This window comes from Dendroctonus ponderosae, unplaced genomic scaffold (assembly GCF_020466585.1).
Source record: "Dendroctonus ponderosae isolate FM_Combo_2020 unplaced genomic scaffold, Dpon_F_20191213v2 Dpon_F_20191213_10, whole genome shotgun sequence".
NCBI lineage: Eukaryota > Metazoa > Arthropoda > Insecta > Coleoptera > Curculionidae > Dendroctonus > Dendroctonus ponderosae.
This window is the reverse complement of record NW_026017111.1, coordinates 1,752,795-1,771,395: the sequence shown is the minus strand read 5'-3', so window position 1 is coordinate 1,771,395 and position 18,601 is coordinate 1,752,795. Positions and strand designations below refer to the sequence as shown.

The 18,601-nt window shown below is 42.0% G+C and overlaps 7 protein-coding genes across 9 annotated transcripts; 4 read left to right on the top strand and 3 right to left on the bottom strand.

Moving 5' to 3' along the window:
• Positions 1-23: 23 nt before the first annotated feature.
• Positions 24-3,965, top strand: LOC109542632 (protein KRI1 homolog). Its single transcript, XM_019911931.2, has 8 exons — positions 24-254; positions 839-1,139; positions 1,188-1,481; positions 1,534-1,862; positions 1,918-2,079; positions 2,173-2,243; positions 2,301-2,564; positions 2,623-3,965. The coding sequence occupies exons 1-8, from the start codon at positions 56-58 to the stop codon at positions 3,787-3,789; spliced, it is 2,787 nt and encodes a 928-aa protein (XP_019767490.2). The 5' UTR covers positions 24-55; the 3' UTR covers positions 3,790-3,965.
• On the bottom strand, positions 3,815-6,646 carry LOC109542647 (probable splicing factor, arginine/serine-rich 7). Its single transcript, XM_019911952.2, has 2 exons — positions 6,463-6,646; positions 3,815-6,373 (listed from the first exon to the last, which is right to left on the bottom strand). Exon 2 carries the CDS (start codon positions 5,597-5,599, stop codon positions 3,941-3,943), a length of 1,659 nt encoding a protein of 552 aa, XP_019767511.2. The 5' UTR covers positions 5,600-6,373; positions 6,463-6,646; the 3' UTR covers positions 3,815-3,940.
• Positions 6,647-6,858: 212 nt separating this feature from the next.
• On the bottom strand, positions 6,859-7,351 carry LOC109542691 (riboflavin kinase). The gene has a single exon (XM_019912022.2). The coding sequence runs from the start codon at positions 7,349-7,351 to the stop codon at positions 6,896-6,898; it is 456 nt and encodes a 151-aa protein (XP_019767581.1). The 3' UTR covers positions 6,859-6,895.
• On the top strand, positions 7,061-12,280 carry LOC109542652 (UTP--glucose-1-phosphate uridylyltransferase). 3 transcript variants are annotated; one of them, XM_019911961.2, is made up of 8 exons: positions 7,061-7,514; positions 10,229-10,401; positions 10,459-10,705; positions 10,818-11,056; positions 11,117-11,303; positions 11,360-11,498; positions 11,582-11,991; positions 12,050-12,280. In XM_019911961.2, exons 1-8 carry the CDS (start codon positions 7,491-7,493, stop codon positions 12,155-12,157), a joined length of 1,527 nt encoding a protein of 508 aa, XP_019767520.2. In that variant the 5' UTR covers positions 7,061-7,490; the 3' UTR covers positions 12,158-12,280. The 3 variants fall into 3 exon arrangements, with proteins under 3 accessions (XP_019767520.2, XP_019767521.2, XP_048517816.1); XM_019911962.2 differs by lacking the exon at positions 7,061-7,514 and adding an exon at positions 8,793-8,866; XM_048661859.1 differs by lacking the exon at positions 7,061-7,514 and adding an exon at positions 10,003-10,176.
• On the bottom strand, positions 12,176-13,680 carry LOC109542695 (protein C19orf12 homolog). Its single transcript, XM_019912026.2, has 2 exons — positions 13,262-13,680; positions 12,176-13,203 (listed from the first exon to the last, which is right to left on the bottom strand). Exons 1-2 carry the CDS (start codon positions 13,422-13,424, stop codon positions 12,944-12,946), a joined length of 423 nt encoding a protein of 140 aa, XP_019767585.1. The 5' UTR covers positions 13,425-13,680; the 3' UTR covers positions 12,176-12,943.
• Positions 13,681-13,952: 272 nt separating this feature from the next.
• Positions 13,953-16,692, top strand: LOC109542649 (nucleolar protein 56). Its single transcript, XM_019911954.2, has 10 exons — positions 13,953-14,111; positions 14,222-14,585; positions 14,642-14,840; positions 14,905-15,175; positions 15,286-15,472; positions 15,540-15,712; positions 15,971-16,099; positions 16,193-16,304; positions 16,365-16,445; positions 16,532-16,692. Exons 1-10 carry the CDS (start codon positions 14,109-14,111, stop codon positions 16,624-16,626), a joined length of 1,614 nt encoding a protein of 537 aa, XP_019767513.2. The 5' UTR covers positions 13,953-14,108; the 3' UTR covers positions 16,627-16,692.
• Positions 16,693-17,218: 526 nt separating this feature from the next.
• LOC109542684 (protein max) lies at positions 17,219-18,601 on the top strand (the record flags this gene model as incomplete). Its single annotated transcript, XM_048661863.1, is given in 5 exon segments — positions 17,219-17,407; positions 17,590-17,661; positions 17,762-17,869; positions 17,927-18,050; positions 18,394-18,601. Coding segments are annotated over 5 exon segments (546 nt in total). The 5' UTR covers positions 17,219-17,344.

The window sequence follows — 18,601 nt, the reverse complement described above, 5'->3', positions numbered from 1 at the left end:
ATTGACATTGATTGATCAAACCAATTTTTGTTCACAAAATATCCCCCTAGGCGGTATGTTCTGTGTGTTTTGCCTTTTTGGTTATGTCGCTGCAGAGCTCACACGTTGGTTTTTCATTAGGTTAAACACTCAGTTGAAAATGGGAAAAATTGAGCTTTTCCAAGAGGAGTCGGACTCTGAATACGAACTAAACGTAAACAATGCGTACGCCAAAAACTACGACGTATGGAGAAAGAAGGAGGAGCTCCATAAGTGTAAGTAATTGTATCCAAAAGAGCCTCCAGGGGACCCTTTTCTTATACAAAATGGGGCTTCATTGGTGGACTCCTAGAGAATCCCCAGAACCTCCTTGAAATAGCATTTGTATGCAACTCGATTGTGTCTGAAGATGGCTTAATTCGGGCTGAAACCAAGGGCGGATTCAATTCTCTATCCAACGATGCCAAAACGAATTCTGAGACTCGAATGGTTCTTGAGAAACTTCGAGAAAAGCAGCGTCATGTTCAAGTGGATTTTGCAACTCGAAAAAAACACGCAAATCTAAAACTTCTTGAATTCAAGCATTTTTTGAGAAAACTGCAACATTTCCTTATCGATGGTTCACTTTCTAAAAAAGCCATTTAGTTCTCTTTGGAATAATGTAAAAACGAGCGTTCTTGCTCATTTTGCTTCCGAGAAACATGAAAACCGGGACGGAAAACATGAAATTTTGCAATAATCTTACGCCACCCTTGCACAAAACGACGATAATTTTTCTAAATAATAATTAATAATAATAATATAATAATTTCCCCTGGCTGAAACAAAGCTATACTGAAAAACTCTATCGCTTCTGCAGTGCAGGCGAGATATGGAGAAGGAGTTCTGGACGACAGCGATTCATCCAGCTCCTCTGAAGATGAAGAGGTGACATTCAACGAAGAGGATGATAAGGCCTTCTTCAAGACACTTGCCTGTCTGAGGAGCAACGATCCGAGAATCTACGACAAAAACTACCATTTCTTCAAAGACCGGCAAGCTGATGCTGCTAAAGGGAAAGCAGTGAAAGAGAAACCGCTATATCCCAAGGACTACCAGAGGAAAATGCTTTTGGAACACGGCCCTAATTTAAGCGACGAAGAAATTGAGCCTGAAGCTGGGTAAGAGCCGATTACAATTTCGAGCAAAGTTAACTATCGAATTTCCAGGCCATCGTATGTTGAGGAGCAGGAGCAGCTCAAGAAAAAAATAATTGAAGTGGCCAAGCTTGACGATGATGAAGAAGATGAAGCTGGACTGGGTGGCTTGTTGCAGATAAGGAGGAAAACGAAGCAAGAGCAAAAGGAAACTGAAGAGGAATACAGACAGTGGCTGAAAGGACAAACCGAAGACATTCAAGATGAGGAAACCAAAGCCGAATTGAAGCCGCTCAGGGACTTTTGGAATCACCCAGAGTTAGATGAAGACGAGAAATATCTGAGAGACTATTTCCTAAATAAAAGGTCTGCACTATCTGACGTAACCATCAAGCTGCTAATCAACTTTGCCTTCTAGATACTTGGAGGAAGATAGGGGCGACCACATTCCCACATATGAAGAAATTGTGAACCCCATCGATGAAACCGAGCTTGAGAAGCAGGAAGAATTCGAGCACAAATTCAATTTCAGATTCGAAGAGCCCGATCAGGACTTTATAAAAAGGTACCCAAGGACTATCGAAAACTCGATCAGGCGCACGGACGATAAGAGGAAAGCGAAACGGGCTGAGACCAAGGAGAGGAAGAAAAGGGAGAAGGAGGAAAAAATGGCCGAAATTAAAAAGATGCAGGAATTAAAGAGGAAGGAAATTGAAGAAAAACTACAGAAATTGAAGGAGGTCACAGGTGCGTGTGCGTCACATTAAAAAAGAGGGCGGATGAAAATTACCATTGCTTACAGGAGCCACAGATCTAGCCTTTGGGGATGAAGATGTGGACGGAGAATTTGATCCTGAAGCTCATGACAAGCGAATGCAGTCGCTGTTTAACGACGAGTTTTATCAGGGCCAAGAGACTGACGAGAAGCCCGAATTTCCAGATATTGACAAAGAACTGGAGATTGGTAAGGATTCTGTCATTGCCAGATCTATTAGTGGTTCTTCCTTGATACATCTAAATCTACTGCTGTAAGTGTACAATTACATGCATTTTATAGAAAACTGGTCCCGTTGGCAAAACGAAGAAAAGAGCGAAGTCTCGCCCCACTGTGAAGACGACAACTTCAATGTAAGATTTCTTTTGCTAAAGCTTGTCTGCTATTAATCCTCTATGGGACCGTTGCAGATGGACGCCGATTACGATCCTGCCACGGTTTCTAAGCAGGAGGCGGCCGACGGCAGCAAAGGCAAACGGAAAAGGAAGAAAAAGTCGAAAGTGGCTGAAGCTTTAAGCCGCCCAAAGCCAAAATTCGATCCCAACGAAAAGGAGTATGAAAAGTACTTTGACGAGTACTACAAACTGGACTGCGAAGATATCATCGGCGACCTTCCATGCCGGTTTAAATACCGCGAAGTTATCCCCAATGACTTTGGATTAACTGTGGAAGAGGTTCGTATGTCCTGAAACTTTAATTGTTGAAATTTTAATGGAAACACTCATGTTTCAGATACTTCTAGCTAATGACAAGGAGCTGAACAAATGGTGTTCCATCAAAAAAACCGTACAGCGTCGCCCTGATAGTATTGAGAAATATGAACAAATGGCCTATTCCAACAAGGGCAAGAACATTGAACTGAAAAAACGGATTTTGCCCAGTTTGTTTGTGGAAGAACCAACCGAAGAAAACAACTGCAAGGAAGCCGTAGAAAAAGAAGCAACAAATAGCAACAATAATGCGCCCAATGGAAAGAAACCGGACACAATGGAACCGAACGCTTGGCAAAGCTCTAATGGCACAACCGACCCACCAGTGAAGGGGCGGAAAAAGAAGTTGCAAAAATCTGAATCAGAAAATCCTACAAAGGATGAAACAGAAGCGGTTCAAAGCAACAAGCGCAAAAAGAAAAAGAATTCTGGGCCTTTGCCCAGTTTGGTTGCGGATGAACTAACGGAAGAAAACGAGATGGGAATTAAAAAAAATAAGAGCGGCGGAACAATGCAACTTAATGCATTACAAAGCTCTAATGGCACACCCGATCGACCAGTGAAAGGACGGAAAAGAAAATTGCAAAAATCTGAAGTCGAAGCCGTTTCAAAATCTAGCCTGAAAGCAGAAAACCCTACAAATGATGAAACAGAAGCGACTCAAAGCAAGAAGCGCAAGAAGAAAGATAATGCTGGGAAACGCAGTTTGGTTGCCGCGTCAATTAAATTAACTGAAGAAACCGAGACGGAAATCCGAAAAAAAGACGCATCTAATAAAAAGAATGAGAGCAGCGAAACGAACGGCGGAACAGTGGAACTTAATGCTTTACAAAGCTCTAATGGCACAACCGATCCACCAGTAAAGGGACGGAAAAAGAAATTGCAAAAATCGGAGAGCACGACAGCAGAAGAAATGGTAAAATCTGAGCCAGAAGGCCCAGGTAAGAAACGCAAGAAGAAAAATAAAGCCAAAAAGAGCGCTGGCAAGGACGAATCAATAATCAGCAGCAAAAAGAACCGGAAAAGATCACTAAACGATTCAGAGGCCAGGCAAGGGGGCAAACGATCGAAAGGCAACAAGCCAAGCTCGCTTGAAAGCAGTATATCTGATGCCAGACTTGCAGCTTTTGGCATTAATGCGAAGAAATATAGAAATAAACTCAAGTATGGGAAGAATCCTTCAAGTTAAGTGGACAGTTACTATAAAGAAAGTGTTGAAAGTGTACATGCATGTTTTCTATTTTTAATAATTGGGTCAATACATGTACAGTATAGCAAACATTAGCTGAAATCGTATGTTCATTTTTGAATCAGCAAGATAATAAATAGCCAAAACGCCTTTACGGTGAATTGGATATATCCATATTATCGGACTTTTCCCCGGAATCCTTTTCGCTTTCGTCCACAGGTTCTATGGGCCTACTGTCTCCTTTTTCCTGGCCGCTTCTTCCCTTGGTGGTTTGCGATCTGGAGCGCGATTTGGACCTGGATTTTCCGCCAGCTTTGCGCAAGTTCTTGTCCTTGGATCTCGACCTGGACCTGGAACGTTTCTTCTCCTTCCGCTCCTTCTTCTTCGCATCCCGGTCCCGCTCTCTGCTTCTGGATCGGCTCTTCTTTCTAACGCTGCGCGGAACACTGGGCGTCCGCCTTCTCCCGCCCCTGGATCTGGATCGACGCTTTTCACGTTTTTTGTCCCTGGATCGCGACCGCTTGCGACTGATGCTCCTGGATTTGGAGCGCTTCCGATCGACGCTATCGCTTTTGCGATCCTTCGCATCGATGCTTTTGTCTTTCAGCTTAGAATCCGATCGGCTTTTTCTGTCCTTCGAACGATCCCTGTCCTTGGATCGCTTTCTCTCTTTGGATCGCTCCCTGGATCTGGGGCGCGGTTTTTTCTCCCTGGATCTTGACCGTTTACGTGACCTGGAACGAGTCCGTTTCACCCTCGATTCAGACCTTCGACGCGACTGTGACCGGGTGCGCCGTCTGGATTTGGAACGGCGACGCCGATCTCTTGATCTGGACCTTTTCCGGGACGGGGATCGTCTTCGGCGTGACCTGGATCGCCGACGGGATCTGGACCTGGATCGGCGCCGTTTTCGGTCTCGGGACCGCGACCGGGATCGACTTCTTCTCGAGCTCTTCTTGTCCTTGGTCAGCATCCCAATCACCGGCTCAATTGACGCGTTGATTAGGTTCTGAGCCTCCTTAAATCTGGTCATCGCTTCTTCGATTTCTTTCTGAGCTGCCTCATTGCTCTTCGCCTGAGGCTTGTTAATAGGTTGAGTGGCGTGCTGAATACGCAGAATGCTGCCCTTAAACTCGGTCCCATCCATTTTTAGGGCATGGATGATGCTCGATTGGTCCGTGAACTCAATCAGGAGATGGTAGGTTTCATCGGGTCTTGAGCAGGTGCGAAGGTACTTTATTTCGCCCGCCCTAGCAAAGTGCTGAATCCATTCATCTGATGTCACTGATTTGTCGATGTTCAGCACCAGAACGGTGCGGCGCGTTTCTTCCACTTTGACGCTGTCGTAGCTGGCCGGAAGTGGAGGATAGTTGGGGAGGCCGTTCGTTTCCAAAGTGGAATCAGTAGTGTGGATGACCTGCTCGGCGCCGTATCCATGCACCGAATTGATAACATGAGCAGGCAGTTTGGGCTCGTTGACGTTCAAGCCAGGCACTACCGTTCCATTCCTGGTCATTTCCAGAGCGTAGTACTCGTCGGGAATATCCCCATTCTGCACAGGGATCACTATCAGCGCCCTATCAATAAACACCGTATTCGTCATGTGCTGGGCAATGCCCACTGTGATGGTATCGGTGAACTTGATGTAACAAATGCGCGATTGGACCGGTATCGACACGTCCCGAACCGTGGGGTAGAGGCGAATATCCTCAATCTTCCCCAGGTACCCGAACAGCACCTGCATTTGGTCCTTGGTGGCCTGCGGCGCAATGTTGGTCACTTGGATCACTTTCGTGGAACCCACAGCCATGCTGCTACTGGCACTACACCAACTTAGTCGATTATTCACAATACGATTGTTCGCAAATCATTTCGCAAGGTTTCAAAGAAATTTTTTGACTAGACGCCAAAGCTCCCAAACTTAACCTTACAAACTGTTACAAACGTCCACAGATTAATAAACTCTGAAGCGCAAACGTCAGCGACTCACGCGCACAGGTTAGGATCACTATGTAACCACGCCCGATTGGTGAATTTTTCCAATTTTATTTAATTGATTATGTATTATATTGGGTAATCTGTAAACGTTTAATTGTGTTTTTATGACTAAAAGCCGGTTGAACTGGAAACGGTGTTGGGTGCTTCAGAGAGAAACGGTTAGGGGGCTGCTAATAGAAAAGAGCAAAGCATCGAAAGCAAGATTATTTTTATGGCAGAAAAATTGCCAGGTCAGTTAATGACAAGAATTATTTCTACGGAATATTTATGTAAATGGGTACATAAAGGTCCAGGTGAATGATTTAAATGCGAATCGTAGATAGACTGAAAATGCGAATGGTGGGAGGCTGTGGCACAGAGACAAGACTCTGGCTTCAGGCCTACTATGCACACGCTGAATCTGGGGTTTTAGCCGAAATGCCCATTATTTATTCAACTACTTTTGCAAAAAACCCTTCTCTGCTTAAGATACCGGGTGATTCAAAATTGGGATAGTTTCTCTACAGATGTTGTGTGGGGGATTTACAAAAAAAAAATGATGGTCATGGTCTTGTGAATGTCTTAACCGCTTCCAATCCTTTCCAAACTAGAACAAATCGCAATTTGAAATTTTAACTTCTACCCAGAACTGGAATTGCTAGAAAATGCAAAAGAGCCAAATATGAAATTAGGTACCTGGATAATTTTCAGAACATCAGGCTTTCCGTGCGCGGTTAGTGTTTTAGTATGGCTTCAGTAGTCCGCTCTTCAGTTGCGGCCACTCACTTTTTCCCCAACACTTACTCAACTCACTGTTTTCACAAAAATAATATTTTTTTTCGGAAATTGACAAATATTTACTGACATTTCTGCCTAAATGTCATCGACCTTGAGGGGTGTTCGTGAACATCGACCAACGTGGTGCGGGTGTAGAAATAACGTGGGTCAGGGCGTATCGGTGCATAAGGAAAAGTAGGTAAGACAAGGCAAAAGATACTCCTGGGAAAAGAGCGACAATATAGTGGATCAGACACACGAGCACAGGGATCTTGTGTGACATGACAACTTTTGGTTAAATCTAGAAAATGACAGTCAAGTTGTAATTTTTTAATTATTGCTCCACAATCAACTAATGGGGCTGCAATTTGAAGAACTCATTAGTCCTGAATCCTGCCAAGTCTGGCATCTCCAACCTGGTTCTGGCTTGCTTGATGTCATCGTCGATGGCCGCAATGAGGGCGTCCAGTCCGGGGAAGTTCTGTTCCGGCCTGAGATAGCCCAGAATGACGACTCGCAGTTCCTTTCCATAAAAATCGCTCTCAAACTTGTGCATTAAGTGCGTTTCCATCGATTTTTTGGAGTTTTTGTAAAACGGATTCCAGCCGATGCTCATCACCATGCCATGGACTTGGCCACCATCGACTTGCCCAAATCCGTAATAAACGCCCGTATCCAAACCATCGGGCAGATTATTGACGACGTCCTGCGGAAAATTGGCAGTCGGAATGCCCAGATCTTTGGAGCCTCGTCCAAAACCCTTCACCACTTCTCCTTTGGTGAAATGCGGTAAACTCTGGCCGGGCATTGCTGGTACGTAGGCTGGATCTGAATGTGCGCTGTGTCAATGTTTGTGTACTTGTGTTCGGTCCCGGCCTCTTATCTAGGTGCAAAAAATCACTTTTTAGCCAAATTCGTGCAATACTCGTCGTTTACCTGTGGTGAAAATGCTGGAAGTCGGCAGCGAGCAGGTGAGTGATTTTTCTACTTATTTTCCGACCGAATCAGCAGTAGGAGCGGTCATGTTTATCAACAGGAAAAATGTCCTTGCAACGACCTTATCACCAATAAAGAACCTCTATTACTATGTAGGAACAGCAAAGCACCAACTTCATTGATCACCTATTCTCCTAATACGTTTAAAACCGTGTGTGAAAGAACGACGATTTTTTGTTAGGCTCTTGTTAGTCCCAGTGTTTATTGTTCTTATCAAATCTACGAGCTTAAGTAGATATATATAGGCTTTATAAAGGCATCGTTAAATGTAATTAAACCTAAGCCGCAATTAAATGAAAAAYTATCGGTAAAACCTTGACATTAGCTTCTTAATTTASCTACGAATTGGCCAACTGATTCTAATTGTTAGGAACATCAGGCCTTGCTTTGCCCCGCTTAAATTGTGCTCACCAACTAGATGATATTTTTATTAACAACTTTTCTTAKTGGTGTTTCCCTCCAGTTTCATCTAGTGTTCCCGATGATTACAAACATCYTTATTTTTCACTGTTGATCAATTAAACGTTTGTCATTAGTATTGCTTGATGTCAGTGTTGAAATTTAATTTTTCCCTATCAAATAATTCACTTTTTCTCTCACTTTACTAGAAAACAAAGAGACACCAATTGAAAATTGATCCATAATCTCCCGATCATCAAACGTAATTAATTAGTTAATTTGACACTTGAACTTCACAGTTGTACAGTGACAGTGACGATCCCCCCTTTTTACTTGAACGTCATCCACTCACCTGCCAACGTGCAACACTAGAATGATCACAAACCTACTTACCTTCATTCTTCCATTAATACTGATGAAAAAATCGCATTGTCTTTGATAACGCTTTATCAGTTTATGAGCGTTTGCCCCAAGCAAGATTCCTCACCGGATAGGAATCTCCCATTGCCAAAACCTCGGCCTTTGTTCATCAAACACTAATAAAAATTTCGCCTTCGCGCGTTATTTTAAAATTATAATTCGACTTGGGAAGATGTTTGTTAACAATTGTTTGCCAACTTGATGGCCGTTTAATCGTCAATAAACCGCGCGCAATATAACAAAAACGGCAATGTCATCCCTAATAGCCACTTATTACCGCATTACTGAATAGATCATCGGATTCAATTCAACTTAATGAGTTTGTTTATGAAATCGTCGAATGTTGTTGCCGTCTATCGTTTAAAGCGACTGTTATTGATAACAGAGCGATCTGGAACGACAATTCGTTAGTTAGTATGTTGCTTTTTATCAGTCCGATGCCAAACATCGACGCGCATCAAGTGTTTTTTCCTATATTAGTTTGGATATGTCTTCGCTGCTGGAACGTGTAAGTTTATTCTATCGGATTAATATGATTTTTATTGCGGCTCAATCAAATCCTCCACGCTTCAAGACTTGCAGTGAAAGTCAGTGGAAAACTACCACATKTTTCCTTACGAATTGACTACGTAGTCGCTAGTTAATCSGGTTATCAAACCGATCTCCTGACCCTTTCTTTGCGATAATTATGCGTGTTTTATCAGCGACCACACATCATATGTGGCTTGGGTTCATTTGACAGCTCATTTGTCACTGAGTCAAGACTATGCTATGGCATAAGCACATAGGGGTTCTACATGGCAAAAGTTTCAATAAAACATTGGAAAAATTAGKATAATTGTATAATTTTGGAAATCACGGCAAAATTGCCCCTATTTGAASGGAAGCAGACGCAAGGTTGGTGACGTAATAAAATTACTTAAAAAAACTTACTGTCAGTTTCTCAGTTGTGCTCTTCAAAATTTAAAATGTATAGGAATGTCGAACGTCRATAAAGTTTCCCTTCATTARGGGGWKTCTAWATYGGTCAAATCTTCTTTGGCGTGCTGTTTATARCAWGCAAATYGAAGACAGAAAGAAGGCACTTGTCTGGAAAGATGCTGAAAGTTTCATAAAAAGCGCCCAAAATTCTTAGATTTACCAGCTGAAACACTGAATTTAATCCAAACATTGATGACGCTTGATGAGTTGATGATATTTATAACATAAAACAATACTTACGCACTTTTCGATCTGTTTCTATTGCTTTAAAAGGTTGCAAAATGTGGATTAGAACGTAACAAAACAAAACAAGTGTCAAATTACTAGTTAACGTGTAGTTATAATTTAAGCCACCAGGAGGCGTTTGGACTTAATACTCCCGAATAGTCAAAACAGACAAACGTCAGAACGACGAAAAAACCCAAATTTCTGCCTTAATTTCGCATCTAGGCAAAAAAAACCACCAAATACTAAGTGAACATGTGAACTCTCATAAAATTGGCATTCGTACGCAAGAAAATGGTTGAAAATAATCGGAACCATTCGGGCACAAACCCCACCCATCAAACCATAGACGTATTGCGTATTATTTTACTTACTCTATGGTTTACTAGTTGTCATTGCTGTTGTTGATGCAATGACATTCTGTCACACACAAATCAAAAAACTGGCGGCAATAGCTGGGTAATTGAGGCAATGTGCCATCGTTGCCCGGGCTGTAGGGGTCATTTCCAGCTAAAATCCTGCGGGCAAACAAATACCAACCAAGTAAATCCGGCCCCCATCAAAGATCAACGACAGTTTTACAGAGACGTGCCTGAGTTGCTCGACTATCTTGTTCGAAAATGGGGCCCTGAAATGAGCACTTTAACGCAGGGACTTGTTCTAGGTAAAGGGCCATTCGCGCTCGGGTAGCGATGCCAAAGCGTTCATTGAAGCCACGAAGACCGAAGCCCTGGGGCTGCTGGAGAGCGAGTTGAACCGCCTGGTCGACTCAGCCCCCCCATCTTATAAGGAGCGTGTGGGCACTGAATTCCAGGGATTTACTCATTTGTTCAAGCGGTCTGTGTTCTCTAGTGTTTTTTTCATGGGGGCGCAATTTCAACTGGTTTGTTGCAGATTCCTCGACGAATCAGGGCCGTCCTTGCAGTGGGACAACATTGAAAAACTACCCCCCGATGCTGTGAGAGATTACAACTCATTACCAACCCCCACTGCGGACGTTTTGCAGCAGATGCTCAGCAAACTGGTGGTGGTGAAGCTGAATGGAGGCTTGGGCACTTCCATGGGTTGTTACGGCCCGAAATCTGTGATAACTGTGCGAAATGATCTCACTTTTCTCGATTTAACTGTGCAACAGATCGAAGTAAGTTAGCGAACATAATCATCCACCATTTCGGCCAGAAATTTGACTAAGGAAAAGTGTTAGCATCTGGATAATGAATAAGGAAAAGTGTTAATGGTTCTGACTGTTTCAGCATCTGAACAGCACCTACAACGTGAACGTGCCTTTGGTGCTGATGAATTCCTTCAACACGAACGCTGATACTGATCAGGTGGTGCGAAAGTACAAAAATCTGAACGTGGACATTCACACATTCAATCAATCCTGCTATCCTCGAATCAGCAAAGACAGTCTGATGCCGATTGCGAAAATTTGCGATGTGGATAAACACCCCGATGCGTGGTACCCCCCTGGCCACGGCGACTTTTACGAGTGAGTGTCCACGACATGAGAAACCCGCAACCGATCTGGATGGTTTTTTTCTGATTTCAGATCGTTCTACAACTCCGGGCTCCTGTCCAAGTTCGTCAAGGAAGGCCGCGACTATTGCTTTATATCGAATATCGATAATCTGGGCGCCACAGTCGACATAAATATTCTGAATTTGCTGATGAACAGCAGCGAAAAAGGCCACGAGTTTGTTATGGAAGTTACCGATAAAACCAGGGCCGATGTTAAGGTGAGGCTCAATTTTTCGCGGCTGATGCGGTTGCAGTAAAGCGTTTTCTTGTCCAGGGTGGCACGCTCATTCAGTACGAGAATCGGCTGCGGCTGCTGGAAATTGCCCAAGTGCCCAAAGAACACGTCGAAGACTTCAAGTCGGTGAAAACCTTCAAGTTTTTCAACACGAATAATCTCTGGGTGAAATTGCCAGGTAAGCGGTAACATTACGCTTCTTACAGCGTGCCAACGCACACCTAACACTATCACTTTCTTTCAAACGATCATGATTTGCAGCAATTGAGCGAATTCTGAGCGAAAATGCGCTCCAACTGGAAATAATCATCAACGGCAAAACCCTGAACAATGGGCTCAATGTAATTCAACTTGAAACCGCTGTTGGGGCAGCGATGAAATGTTTCCGGGGAGCAGTCGGGGTGAATGTTCCCAGGGCGCGGTTTTTGCCGGTGAAGAAAACTTCCGATCTGCTACTCGTAATGAGCAACATCTACAGCCTGAAGAAGGGCTCATTGGTGATGTCCCCCCAGAGAATGTTCCCTACTACGCCGCTTGTTAAGCTTGGCGACAATCACTTTTCCAAGGTGAAAGAGTTCCTCGGCAGATTCGCCAATATTCCAGACTTAATTGAGCTGGACCATCTGACGGTTTCTGGAGATGTCACCTTCGGCAGGGGCGTCTCTTTGAGGGTATTACCACCAATCACGTCTATGTGGAAGGTTGATATTTATCAAGTGAATGTTTCAGGGCACTGTTATTATCATAGCGAACCATGGGGATCGAATCGATATTCCTTCGGGGGCCATACTGGAGAACAAGATTGTTTCGGGCAATATGAGGATTTTGGATCATTAGTTCGACAAAGTCTAGTCACGGTCTTATTGCGAGCTGTTATTTTTTGGCACTTATTGCTGATTGTTAACTTATATTTATACTGAAAATTCGGGTTTAGAAAATTGAATAAAAACTTACCTTCTAGTTCGGTTTCTTTCATGCGCCATCCATGATTTTTCGGGTTATCCCGGGAATGTTTTTTCCCGGAACTAAACTGTGTAAAATAGTCCGTGTTTTTCACCAATTTGGAACTTTTTCTCGGCCGGTAGGACAAGTTAGGCAAAAAAAACATTTTTTGTTCCATGCGCTGACTTATCACGTTCAAATTGACGTTCATAGATAAAGACGACTGACGTTTCTGAGTCATAATAGCAATTCTTAAGTTGGCAACACTTTCGAACTGGCAGTAATCTGAAGAATCCATAATCAATATTGGCACTTGGAAAGTTTTGTAATTTTTTAAATTATTTTTTGCTTTATCAAAGCACAGCGCCTACCAGGTGAAAATAGTAGTTTCTAAGAAAGTTCGTTTTGATTAATGTCAATATGAAGTCGAAATTGTTTATTGGAAGTTTTCTGACCCCGTTTCGACCAGATTTGAACACTTCCATAGAGAGCAGATGCCAACTCAAAAGTACGTAAAACTTTTTTTAAATGTTCTGGAGCTTTTAACATCTGCATTGGGTACTTTTTTGTTCGGCAGCAGTGGCTCAAATAAAACAGGTTTATTAAAAAAATATTTATCATCCGGAAAAAATTGGCGTAAAAATAGTGTAAAACAAATAAGTTAAAAAAGCTGCTTTCAGACTACCGGGCGAGCTGCATTTGCATTTCTTTCATTAAAAAGCGCCCCAATTCCGTTAAAATCGTTTGTTTAATGGAAGAACTAGCTAGAATCAGTCCAACCAACGATACACAGTCTTCGCCTTTGATACTCCCAATTACCTTTTGCACGGCATCCGCAAGTTTTCGCTTTTGCGCCACCGACATTTCGTTAATGACCGTAACGACTGATTTAAATGTTCCCTTGGAGTTGACTGCCACCGCAATTGATGTTACTGAACCACCTGCAAATTGCAAAAGCTGTCCACACAGGCCTTAAATGTGAGCCCTAAAATTGGTTACCGATAGCCATTCCAAGCGGACCAGCCAGTAGGCCTCCAATGAACACGCCCATGCCTGCGTAAAGGGCTCCTTTACCAGATCGCACCACTGTGGCTTGGAGATTTTCCTGTTCCGCCAGGATTTTGCATAGTTCCACAACGTCTCCTCGCCTTCGATCGTTCATTTTTATCTAATCTTCACTGATAACAGTTGGCCAAATAAGGGGAAGTACATGGAGTGCACCCTTTGGTTGTTCCGGTTTCCGTATCGATCTTCGCTCAGAAGAGTTAATGGCAAATGAAAATTTCACAAACTGGTCTTGATCGATGCTAACAAAGACACCACCGACACCACCTAATTTCAGCTACAGCACGAATAAAATGGATTTTAATGCGCAAATGACATTTAACGATAAGGAAAGTTATGAAATCAAATAGCGAAATTGTTCAGCTGTTAATTCAAACATCCTCGCGGTATCTTTGTCATATATATGTGGCCAGAAAAGGATGACTACGAGTCGATGGTACTATTTCTAGTCAAATACATTTTCTCTTTTTCAATATTTCTTTTGTTACTATTCCATTACTAAAGAAATATCTCCTAGAAAAAGACAGACATACCGCCTGCCTCTGCTTAATTAATTATCTACCGTTTTTCCTATCATTCTACCGCTTTCGAAGTTTGGCAACGCTGCCTTTGTGTCATTTGTCGATGCAAGTTTTGCTTGTAAAATTCATTCCATTGCGTTTCCGTTGGCGGCGTCTTCGTTGATAAAGATAAGTTGCGTCTTGTTGTTCTACGGGCTTGTTAAAAGTGATACGCGATTGGTTAGTCTACTAAAAGTGTTGATCGGTGTGAAAAACGAAAAATGGTAAGCAGAATTTTTGAACAATTCATTGTCGACTTGGGAGGGCTATAAGTCACCTGTTATGCTATTTTTCCTAACCTCACTTTACTTAACACGTGTGCCCCTTTTTCCAGTCGAAGCTCTACGTGCTTTCGGAGCACGCGACCGGTTTCGGCGTTTTCAAGGTGAAGGAATTTGAAGAAATCGGCATGATATTGCCGCAAATCGAAGCGTCCATAAACGACGTGGCGAGATTCAACAGCATCGTGCAGCTTGTGAGCTTCTCTCCATTCAAAACAGCCCTGGCTGCGCTCGAAAACATGAATGCGATTTCCGAAGGAATACTGTCGGATGATTTGCACCAATTCTTGGACATCACTGTGCCCAAAGGCAAAAAAACGCTTTTGGGAGTCATTGATCCGAAATTAGCGGCTGCTATTACTGAAGCCATTAATGTGCAGTGTAGTCATATTGGTGTGGTTCCGGAGATTGTGAGAGGTGAATACCAATGCCAATGTTATGTGGAACAGTTTTGTGCATGTTTTCATTCGCAGGTCTCCGAGCACATTTCCATCACTTGGTCAAGAAACTGAGCCCCAAAAGTGCCGATGTTGCCCAACTCGGCCTGGGCCATGCCTATTCAAGAGCAAAAATAAAGTTCAACGTGCACAGAGTCGACAATATGATCATTCAGTCAATTGCCTTGCTTGATCAACTGGACAAGGATATAAACACATTTTCAATGCGAATAAGGTTTGTGTGATGTTTTCCGTGCTAGTTTTCCATGTGGTGTTCATGGTTTTCTTCTTAATTGCAGAGAATGGTATTCCTACCATTTCCCAGAACTCGTTAAAATCGTGCCAGAAAATCGCACATACGCCAAGTTGGTGAATTTCATCAAAAACCGCAAAGACCTCACCGACGATTCGCTTGAAGGTTTGGAGGAGCTGACCATGGACTCAGCGAAGGCTCAAGCCATTTTGGATGCTTCCCGATCTAGCATGGGAATGGATATCAGCCCGATTGATTTGCTAAATATTGAAATGTTCGCATCCAAAGTCGTATCGCTCTCCGATTATAGGAAGCAGGTATGTTTGGCCTTCGTGTCAATAAGTTGAGCAAGCACCCGAAACCTTGTGTTTGAGTATTTTACCTGAAATTTAGTCTTAATTTATCTATTTTCTTTTTATCCGTACAGCTGTCTGAATATCTCAACACCAAAATGTCAGATGTAGCTCCAAATCTAGCAACACTGATCGGTGATCAAGTAGGAGCCAGGCTGATTTCTCATGCTGGCTCATTAACGAACTTGGCTAAATATCCTGCCTCCACTGTGCAAATCTTGGGTGCAGAGAAAGCTTTATTCAGGGCATTGAAGACAAAAGGTATAGCAGCCTTCTTTGTGCATAATTTAAGGCTTCTTCAGTTTTGTTTCATTGCATTCCCTTTCAGGTAATACCCCCAAGTATGGACTGCTTTTCCACTCGACATTCATCGGGAGAGCCGGCACTAAGAACAAAGGCCGCATTTCCAGATATTTGGCAAACAAGTGCTCCATAGCTTCCAGAATCGACTGTTTTACTGAAACCCCGAATCAAATCTTCGGCGGAAAATTGAAGCAGCAGGTGAGCTACGATTTCCTTTCATATTCCCCTGTCAAACGTTTTGCCTCTTTGCCTGGACATTTTAACATTATCATTCTTAACGCGCCTATCGTATATTTGTATACGTTTTCTTCACCCATCTCTGATGGCTCCTTTACAATCTCTTCTTATGATCTTCGGCGCTTTTTTGCATTCGTTTTTCGTCGTTCTTTACAGAATGTGATCTCTCATTAGCGTATTTCATCGTATTAGAAATATCACACAATCATTATATTTCAGGTTGAGGATAGATTAAAATTTTATGAAAACGGTGACATACCCAAGAAAAACATCGACGTGATGCAAGAGGCTATCGCGGAGGTGAATCAGCTTATGGTGTCTGAAAAGAAAAAGAAGAAAAAAAATAAGGTATGATCAATTGCTGTTTCGAGTAGCGATGGGAACTATCGATGAGATCAAGATGAGAGTTAATTTAATTTATTTCTAATATCGCAAATACAGCGCTCCGCTTCTGAGGCTTTGAATGGCAATGGAACTACAACTGGAGCAGACGCAGATTTGGCCAGTCCCGACTTAGAACCGCCCAAGAAAAAGAAAAAGCGTTCCCTAGCAGGTAATGCAAATGAATTAATTTTTTTGATTAGGAAAATCAAGTTTTTTTTATCAATCACAGCCACAGAAGACGTTGAGGACTGCGAAACGCCAAAAAAGAAAAAGGGAAAATCGCTTGATTCCGCAAAACTAGACGACAGTGGTGAGTTTCTTTTACCTATTACATTATATGAGTCGATACCACATAATTACATAATAATATTAATAAAAATAATAATCCATTTTCAGCTTTAACTGACGGGGATGGTGTTTCTGGAGGTTCCGAGAAAAAGAAGAAGAAGAAGAAAAGGAAAAGTGGGGCAGATTTAAATACGTCTAATTAATCGATTGTAATTGATTACAAGCCTTTTAAAAAATGTCCGTCTTAATATATGTAGAGCTAGTTGAAATGTTTCAGTCAGTTATAAGAAATAGGAATAGTCAAAAATGAGTCATCAACTTCAAATTATAATTTTGATGTCCAGGCCATTATCGAAATTGATCACGTTTTGACGTTTGCAATGTTGACATTTGCGATATTTAAAAATGTCGTACTTTGCGTATGATCAATAGTTGTTAGATAAACCTACGTAACTAATGAAAAAAGAATGTCGGTTACTTTTTAATAAAAGTACTTGAAAAAATATACAGTGACACGTACAATGTGCGTAAAAGGAAAGTGCTTCTTTTGCATCATTATCAACGCTTCTGATCGAACAATCGCAGTGTTTGATTCATTCGAATAGAAAAAAAATTCAATGGGCTGAAAGTAGGCCATATATAATATTTATTTATTTTATTATATTAAAACATGCATGATGCAAGCGGCTGAGCATTTCAGGTAAAATAAGATAAAATTTAACAGTTAATCGTCTTTATCTATGTGCGCGACCAGGCAATGTGGCAACAGACAGTGCACTGAGGTTAGTTTGTGATAGGGAATGCTTGTGACTTTTGACTGCTCACTATATTATCTATGGTTATGGTTTCTGGTTTTATTACATTTTGCCGTTCCTGAGTTGTATTACCTTTTTGCATTGACGAAGTTCAAAGATTGTGCAAATGACTGAAATGGACGCAGACTTGTACCCTGACTATGAGGACGATGATGATGGGGAAAGCGATGTAAGTAAAATTATATGTATGGTATCACATAAAATCAACACACCAAGTTGTAACCCACGTGGGGAAGCGCATCTATACAGCAATAGTAGCAGGTTTTTGGCAATTTTTAAGTCAGGTGTAAAGGTGTTCTGTAGTTAAGACACTTCGACAACTTTTTGTTCACAAACGTGTTTTTGTCTTAGGAGGATAGCGATGACCTGTATGTTGGGCAACTTGAGGCCTCAATGTCTTCAGAGAACCAGTACTATTCCCAGGTAACTCAATTTGTTGAGTTTTCTCAATAAGTTAGCTTTGTGTTAGTGTGTCTAATAATGATGCATGATGTTTGATTAATTGAGAATGTTTTATTTGCAGGCAGACAAACGGGCGCACCATAACGCTTTGGAGCGTAAACGACGCGATCATATCAAAGACAGCTTCACTAATTTGCATAATTCCGTGCCTGTATTACAAGGACAAAAGGTTGGATCGATCACTGATCTAAGACAATTATAATAAACGGCAATTTTTCTTTCACAGGCCAGTAGGGCGCAAATTTTGCACAAGTCGGCTGAGTATATCACAGTCATGAAAAAGAGGACTAATGATGCCCGCCTGTACATCAGCGATTTGATACGGACAAATAATACGTTGGAGTCTGAACGTAAGTGATCAGAACAAAAAAAAACCTAAAACTCCATTGTACCTACTCACAGTAGTTAAATCAAACTTAATTTGCTATCCCGATTGGGTTAATTCCCTATCAAATTCATTCCTGGGTTTCAGTCATTTATTGGCACGCAAAAATGCATGCCAAGGCTTAAAGCAGCAACAACGCTACACATAAAAACTGATGATAGTGGAAAAATACACCGAAACGTATTTTGATTGATAAATGGAGACAATAAATGACTGAAACCCAGGAATGAATTTGATTTGGAATTGAAATACAGTCAAGAAAGTATATACAATTAATTGCCTATTAAATGTTATCAATTCATTTACAGTTAATGTGCTCAAAAGGGTCCGTAGAAATGGAATATTTCCCGTGGAAATGATGAGAAACATGGACCTCGAATCACTGAGTGACACTGAAACCTCAGACTCATCAGACTTATCAGATGAAGACGATGAAAGGCAGGCGGGGCGCCGTCGCCAAATAAAAAGGGCCAGAAGGAGATATTAATATAAGATATAGAAGGGGAAAAACGTCCC

Bases quoted from the DNA above. Each gene is read 5' to 3' on its own strand.
- LOC109542632 (XM_019911931.2), top strand. From the start codon at position 56: ATGTTCTGTGTGTTTTGCCTTTTTGGTTATGTCGCTGCAGAGCTCACA. The intron at 1,863-1,917 runs GTGCGTGTGCGT...CATTGCTTACAG, and splicing joins GAAATTGAAGGAGGTCACAG to GAGCCACAGATCTAGCCTTT. The intron at 2,080-2,172 runs GTAAGGATTCTG...TGCATTTTATAG, and splicing joins TGACAAAGAACTGGAGATTG to AAAACTGGTCCCGTTGGCAA.
- LOC109542647 (XM_019911952.2), bottom strand. From the start codon at position 5,599: ATGGCTGTGGGTTCCACGAAAGTGATCCAAGTGACCAACATTGCGCCG.
- LOC109542691 (XM_019912022.2), bottom strand. From the start codon at position 7,351: ATGCCCGGCCAGAGTTTACCGCATTTCACCAAAGGAGAAGTGGTGAAG.
- LOC109542652 (XM_048661859.1), top strand. From the start codon at position 10,036: ATGTGCCATCGTTGCCCGGGCTGTAGGGGTCATTTCCAGCTAAAATCC. The intron at 11,057-11,116 runs GTGAGTGTCCAC...TTCTGATTTCAG, and splicing joins GGCCACGGCGACTTTTACGA to ATCGTTCTACAACTCCGGGC. The intron at 11,992-12,049 runs GTATTACCACCA...TGAATGTTTCAG, and splicing joins GCAGGGGCGTCTCTTTGAGG to GGCACTGTTATTATCATAGC.
- LOC109542695 (XM_019912026.2), bottom strand. From the start codon at position 13,424: ATGAACGATCGAAGGCGAGGAGACGTTGTGGAACTATGCAAAATCCTG. The intron at 13,204-13,261 runs GTAACCAATTTT...TGCAATTTGCAG, and splicing joins TCCGCTTGGAATGGCTATCG to GTGGTTCAGTAACATCAATT.
- LOC109542649 (XM_019911954.2), top strand. The intron at 14,586-14,641 runs GTGAATACCAAT...TTTCATTCGCAG, and splicing joins GGTTCCGGAGATTGTGAGAG to GTCTCCGAGCACATTTCCAT. The intron at 15,473-15,539 runs GTATAGCAGCCT...ATTCCCTTTCAG, and splicing joins CAGGGCATTGAAGACAAAAG to GTAATACCCCCAAGTATGGA.